Below are 7,465 nucleotides of genomic sequence, written 5' to 3'. Positions count from 1 at the left end.
CGCTTAGATTCAAATCAACACAGTGCATTTTATTCTAAATAAAATAATTTCACACACGTGGCCTAGAGTGCAGGGAGCAAAACTGGTACCCACAGGCCCAAAGGCAAGTCTGTTTCTAATTGCATAGTTTTAAAACAATAGTAATAGAGCTGTCAATATTTAATTTAGATATTTCATGCCCCTGTGTATGTATGCACACACACACGTATACACACATCACTGAGCATTTTAGTAACTCTGGGTCCTCATTCTCTTAAGATAATAAGGTAATAATCCCCATGGTATTTTCAGTAATAAATTAATAAACATGAAGTTCTGATATCTGTATTTTGTTACTAGCCTATTTTTCCTCAAATAAATCTGAAAGATAAATTGGTCACCTTGAGTTTATTTCTCGGATAACTGATTGCACATGTGTTTACAAAAAGCAGTGACCTCCTGTGCCTTCTTGGATTCCTCCATCTTCAGTATTAATTAGTATTCCAATATTTTATAACCTACTTCTGTAATTAATTTATTTTCCTCAGCACTCACCCCATCTGATGTTCTGAATATCCCCGTTACACATATTAAATTTCATGTTTGTGTTTTCATTTTTGAAGGTGAGGCCATGGGGGTAGGAGACCACTGTCTCACTTGGCTGAGTCCTGGCCCTTAGCACAGAGGTATGGAGCAGGTCATCCACACATATTTGCTAAATAAATAAATAGATTAAGATACACTCAAATGGGGAATTAACTTTGGCTCTTTTTCTGGTGTGAAATATTTATATTAAAAATAATCACACCACTTATCAGGTCCTTACCATGTGTCAGGCAATGTTTTGTGCAATTTCCACATTTTCACTCACTAAACGCTCAAAATTCAGTAGGTATGTACTACTAATGAAAGTGTTTTATGGATAGAGGAACCAAAGCAAGAAAAAATTTAACTATCCAAGAATGGATAGCTAAAATGCTAAATTTGACCTTCTGAGTCCAGAGTCTGTGCTTTTAGCATCTATCGTGTCCCTCAAAGCAGAACCACCTGAAAAGGAAGAGTGTTAGATTTGGTTGTGGAGAAAAATGTTTCCTTCCTAAAAGCGGAAATTTTAGGAAGTTCTTTTAGTAGAACTTTCAGGAAGTTCCCTTCCTAGCACAGGGACACATAGTTCCCAGGACATGGTCCAGAGCCATGGGATGGGGGGCATGGGTCCCAGTGGTTCAACTTCTCCCAATGCTAGAAATCAAGTGTCTGTGTGTCCCCACCAAAGTCACATGTTGAAAGCCTAAAGCCCAAGGTGACAGCATGTGGAGGTGGGGGCTCCGGGTGTTGAACTGATCGTGATTGCAGATCATGAACAGGACTGGTGCCCTTATAACAGAGATCCCAGAGAGACACCTCACCCTTTCTGCTGTGTGAGGGCATGGTGAGAAGTTGGCAGTCTGCAACACAAAAAAGGAATTTCACCACAACCCAACCGTGCTGGCACCCTGATCTAGGACTTCAGCCTCCAGAACTGTGAAAAACACATTTCCTTTGTTTATAAGCCAACCTGTCTGTGGTGTTTTGGTGGGTGGAGATACCGAAGGACTAGTTACTTTTACGGACCACACTTCCTAATGAATAGGAGGGTCATTACTGTGTGAGTTTAACTGTATGAACAGTTTCTCTTTCTTTTCTTATTCTCTAAGCCCCACTCTCTTCCTGCAGTGAGCTGATTCAAATTCTGGTGAAGGAAATCTCCCAAGTATACTCTCCCTAATGCAATCTAACTTTCAGCAATCTGATTATTTCTTTGGAAAAAAAAAATAATAAAGTCATATATATGCATGCGCAGTGGGTGTTTCTAAACGCGTACACACCCTGCTGAAAAGGAAGGTGGAACACGCTTTCAGTTTCATACCACACAAGGCTAAAGGAGAAAAGCCATGGCTGGTGAGTTTGGTTTTTTTTTTTTTTACTGTCTAAAAGGACACGTCTTGGGGAAGGAGTAGTTTTGGAAGGGCTGTTGTTTTGTGAAAGCCATAATTAAGTTCTGTGACTATATAAGTGAGCAGAACAGAGGGGGTGCAAAGAGAGGGGGCGGGATGGGGGTAAAGGGAAGGAGGGCAGGGGCCCAGAGGTCCCACAGTCTCTAGAAAGGAAAGGCGAGAGTCAAAAAGGAACTGGGCTTCCCTGCTACACTGCTGTCATTTTGCAATCTTAACTGAATTCTTCACGTCTTGATCGGACAGAGGGTGCAGAACTGTCACAGAATGGGAACCACGAGCTGTTGTCCCCAAAGGAAATAAACTGTCACTGTTTTATTCTTTATCGTGCACAGTTGAATAGACATGAGGCGTGTTTAGGATGATCCCCGGCTCCCGGCAGTAACTTGGAGGTAGTAAATCCCGCCTTGAGACCGCTCACTGAGCATCTGTGAGGAATAGTGAGGGAAGAGCGGGAGACGTGGGCGTCCTCGGGGTCACCGCACTGTGTGCGGAGGGGCGCTCTGCCCAGTAACCCTGAAGGACGCTACTCGCTGTTGCTGAGATGAGGGGAAAATGAGGCTGCTTTTCCCAGCGTGAGTCATCCTTGTGCTTCCAACAGACAAGGTCCTGAAGGAGAAGAGGAGGCTGTTTGTCCGCTCCGTGGGCGCGGGCACCATGAATGGCTTGCTGGATGCGCTGCTGGAGAAGAAAGTGCTGAGCCAGGAGGAGATGGAAAAAGTCAGAGACGAAAACCCTACCGTTATGGACAAGGCCCGAGCTCTCATGGATGCGGTCATTCGCAAGGGGCCCCGGGCCTGCCAGGTCTGTGTCAATCACATTTGTGAGGACGACGCCCACCTCGCAGACGTGCTGCAGCTCCTCCCAGGTGAGGTCCGCGGCGCAGGCTCGAGTTCACGGAGTCCCTGTCTCTTATGCCCACCAGCCGACTTCTCCATTGGCCATGTTAGCAGACGACTCCATTGGCAGACGGCTTCCTTACCTCTGGATTCAAGGCCCCATTTCTGTATAGGTGGCTATCCTGCAGGCCCCCTGTGTCTTTTTTCTTCTTTGTTCCTGTTTTTTTTTTTTTTTTTTGGCTTCAGTGACCTTCTTTTGATTAAAGCTCATTTCCTACTCTGAGTATGTTTTAGCTTGTTTGTGAAGTTCATGGAAACCGTCTTGAAAATCTTCATGCTATATTCTCCAGTTCTCTTGGCAAGGCACTTTATTGCTTTATGTCTGTATGTATGTATTTATTTATTTAGTTAGTTAGTTAGTTGGAGTCTAGAAATTGCTAGGAATATATGTAGTCAGCAGATACAAAGATTTAAGGTCTATCATGCAATATTTTGTGCAACATCCTCTAAAATTTTGCTCTCCAGAAGGAATAAAAATATATTTCAGTGAGAGTGGAACACTCGGAGAAGAAATTCAGTGCTCAACAGGTGCTATGAGATAAAGGCTCGGAGTAGTTGTCATTTGCTGGCTCATGACAGTCCTTAAGGTTTCTGGAATAAGCTTCTCAGGTGGGTGTTGCTACATTGAGATCCTTATAACACCTTAACTCCATTTAAGTTCAATTCTTGTCCTTGGGATTAGCAATCATAATGGACATACTAATACCCCAGAGAAAATACTAATAGGTTTGAGTGAGTAGGGCAAATGCCGATCATAGATGGTGGCTGGGGCTCCCGTCACGTGCAGAGTTGCACAGAACCTTCTGTGGGCTGGCAGAGTGGCTTAGTGATGGACCGACCAGCACTGACAGCCAAGACATTCATGTTCACAGCCTGGATCTGTCACTTTCCTGTCCTATTACATGTATTTTTTTCTATATTTATTTTGATTTATTCTATCTGTATATTTTGATTCTATATATATTTTTATTATATTTTGATTCTATATATATAGATAGAGTTTGTTCTTTTTTATTTCATTCTATATATTTTTTGATTAATATTATATATATTTCTGATAAATATGTTGCTATATATAGATATATATTTTGATTATATATATACACTCTCTATATTTTATTCTATATATTTTTTGATCTGACTTATTCTATGTATATTTGATATATATATTTGATTTACTCTCTATATATTCTCTATATATTTTGCTTATATTTTTTATTCTCTATTTTTTGATTGATTTTATTCTAGATATATTTTGATTTATTTATTCTATATATATATTGATTCTATATACGTATTTTCTGATTCTATATATACATTTATATATTCCATATATGTATTTTGATTGTTATAGTCTGTTTACAACGTTGTGTCAATTTCTGGTGTGTAGCACAATGCTTCAGTCATATAGGAGCATACATATATTCGTTTTCATATTCTTTTTCACCATAAGTTACTACAAGATATTGAATATAGTTCCCTGTGCTGTACAGTATAAACTTGTTGTTTATCTTTTTACGTATATTAGTTAGTATATGCAGATCTTGAGCAGGAAACTTACTTAGCACTGGTTGGGGGCAGGTAGTGGGTCCCCGCACCTCATTTTCTGCTGTGAAAAGTCTTGGCATGGCTAAGGGTCCCAGCAGAGATACCTTTTCTTCTTAGTTTCCTCTGAGGTCCAGGCCAGCTCCGAGCTGGACCGCGTCACTCTGCATGCCCATCTGTCAGGCGGTGGCAGTCACCTCAGGAGCCTCCTTGAAACAGGCGTGGTTATAGAGCTGAAGCTGTTTTAATGCTATTTTCATCGTCGAAAGTCGAAATCAAGGGAGGCACTTGCAGACGCTTCCGTTCTGCCTCTGGTGTTACAAGTCTGACTGTTCATGTGTGGAGGCTTTTGTTTCCCAGCGATGAGTGTGGCTCAGGAAAGTCACATCGTGAACAACATCCAGGCCCATGGAAAGTGTCTTCAGCAGAGAGTGTCCAGCACATCGGGGTAAGCATGCTCAGAGGTTGTAAGTGACTATTTCAATGTCCTTCATCTCTCCTCAGATTCCCATTCTGGAAACATTCCTACTCCACTAAGACCTCAACCAGTGGTTCGTTCTTTCCCAGGTAATGGTATTTTCATAGCAATATCATTCTTTGAACCCTACCTTCCTTGACCTTAATGACAGAGTAATGGGATGGACCCAGGCTGAGGGGCTATGGATAATTCTCATGGAGTGATTCTGTACCTTTTTCTCCTTTTAATCTATTCTGCTTAGCAGATGCTGTTCCTCCAGCTTCATTATCATGTTTATATTAACAAATTCCGAATCTGTATTCAAATCCTGACTAACCACTTGCGTGCCACACTTCATTATCTCAAATTTATATCTATCTCTCCATTTCTGCCTTTACTACTAGACTTCGGAACCCCCATTCTGCACTGTTGCATAATTCTCCAGCCATAATGCTTACTACATTTTTCTTGTAATTTTTTAAAAACTAAATGCATCCTTTCCCCTCATAAGACTTTATACTTTATGAGGAAGTTGAACATGTCTGATTTATTTATAGATCACACCTAATAGTTGACTTACAATGTACATGCAACAAATACTTGTTAAGACTTTTCCACTAAATTCTTTGGCCAGAATTACTATTATTTACTATTCAATTAGAAAAACATTTATACATACCAGCGGTATTATAGAGCCTGTTCTGTGGACTGTTTAGAGAGTAATGAACAAAACAGACAAGGCTCCTGCCTTTATCGTGCTTTCGTGAGTATGTGAATCATACATGAATAGGTATTTAAGGCGCTCCACCATCAAATTAAAGCCAGCCAAAAATTTAGGGATGGAGATGACACGACACATGTCTGCATCCCTTAACATGATATGGAATGCTGTTAACACGGTCAAACATTTATAGTGGCTCAGTTATGACAGAAATCTTTTTCAAATTCATGAAGATTATAAAATGGGCATTTTCCATCAGAATGTGGTTCTCCTCCAAGTGCTAACTCAGATACCTAAGCCTCTGCCATCCGATGGCTCTGATATCTGTGGCACGTGATGCCAGAATAACTGTGGTAATAACCACCCAGTTAATGGTATTGGAGTGAATGTGGAAGATCATTTGTGAGTGATTTTGCTGCGCTGGGCCCGAGTGCATCACACCATATTTCTGCCTGCATCCCATGGTCTAGAACTTGGCAACACTTAACTGCCGGACTGGTTGACAATATAGATTAGCTGTGTGACCAGGAAAAAGAAAACGTATCCTGAATGGCTAGCCAGTCTCTGCCACAAAATGTGAACACAAAGCTTTTCATTCCACACAATATTGAAAGTAGCATAGGAAGTACCTGGGTCCCAGGCGACAAGGAAGTTTTAAAAACATTTCGGTGCTCTGGCCTGTCAATGGTGGTCTCAGCTTTACTGAATCTTGAGAAGGTTAACATGTGTTAGATTTCTTATTAGCAAACCTTATTTTTGTCCAAACTCATCCTCTTGCTTACCAAAATAATCAGTGTTTTACTTGCCCTGAAACAGTATTTCATCCGCAATTGTGGACTAATCCCAAAGTGACCCTTTTCTTTTAGAATAAAAATATATTTGTAAGAAATTTAGAGGCCAGGGAAGAAAATATTCCACCACGTTTAGAAATTACTCTAGTGAATCCATTAAGGGTACATGTTTTCTCAGAAACTTCATGGGATGGGACACTTACTATACAGCCAAATGCCCTAAGAAAAATTAGTTCTAATATAATCCAAATATTTATATTTAATTTTTTCTATTATTCTTCAGACTCTTTTATGAAGAAATAGAACATTTCTTCCTCATAATAATGATCGCTATAGTTTTCTCAAATAGATCCATTCTTTTTCTACAGTTAACACATTTCACACTACCTTGGTTTACCTAGCTGCATATACTACAGTTTCTTCCAATTTCCCCTTCAAAATTGAATATCATATTCTTTTTTTGAATAGTTTCGTTTCTAAAGGATCCCCCAAATACTGAGAAAAATGCATTTCTGCTTTGAAACAGACAAAGATTTTATTAATTTCTTTTGCAGTTACACCACATTGTTGGATGGTGTTGAACTTGGGATCAAATAAATCTGCAAGGCTTTTCTCACGTAAACCACTGTGAAAACCTCTCCTCATATACTTGTGCAATCAGTGTTTAGTGCTATGAATCCTTCTAAGTATGCACCTTTATTTTAGCACTTATCACTCTATATCATGTTCATTCTAGTTCATATATTTAACATCCTCCTCTTCATATGTACACACAGTAGAGAGATGTTAAAGGATAGGCCAAAGGTTCGTTCTTTTTCTTTCTTCCTTTCTTTTTCTTTCTTTCCTTCTTTCTTTCTTTCTTTCTTTCTTTCTTTCTTTCTTTCTTTCTTTCTTTCTTTCTTTCTTTCTTTCTTTCTTTCTTTCTTTCTTTCTTTCTTTCTTTCTTTCTTTTCTTTCTTTCTTTCTCTCTCTTTCTTTCTTTCTTTCTTTCTTTCTTTCTTTCTTTCTTTCTTTCTTTCTTTCTTTCTTTCTTTTTTTTTTCTTTTTCCTTCTTTCTTTCTCTCAAATCTCTAATGCCCACT

At 39.6% G+C, this 7,465-nt stretch overlaps 1 protein-coding gene across 2 annotated transcripts in view; it reads left to right on the top strand.

The window, feature by feature from the left end:
• The first annotated feature begins 1,769 nt into the window (after nt 1-1,769).
• Nucleotides 1,770-7,465, top strand: part of CASP1 (caspase 1) — a 12,375-nt gene continuing 6,679 nt past the window's right edge. Inside the window, exons 1-3 of one of the 2 annotated variants that reach the window (XM_010993435.3) lie at nt 1,770-1,917; nt 2,572-2,838; nt 4,919-4,981. In XM_010993435.3, coding sequence (XP_010991737.1) covers nt 1,911-1,917; nt 2,572-2,838; nt 4,919-4,981 — 337 coding nt within the window. In that variant the 5' untranslated portion in view covers nt 1,770-1,910. Of the gene's footprint in view, nt 1,918-2,208; nt 2,363-2,571; nt 2,839-4,918; nt 4,982-7,465 lie in introns of those variants that run through there. The other variant, XM_064492856.1, reaches the window with a different exon arrangement.

The sequence above is a fragment of the Camelus dromedarius genome, chromosome 12 (genome assembly GCF_036321535.1).
Source record: "Camelus dromedarius isolate mCamDro1 chromosome 12, mCamDro1.pat, whole genome shotgun sequence".
In the NCBI taxonomy this organism is placed as follows: domain Eukaryota; kingdom Metazoa; phylum Chordata; class Mammalia; order Artiodactyla; family Camelidae; genus Camelus; species Camelus dromedarius.
Note: the sequence above shows the minus strand (reverse complement) of the source record. Positions and strands in the feature narration are given on the sequence as shown.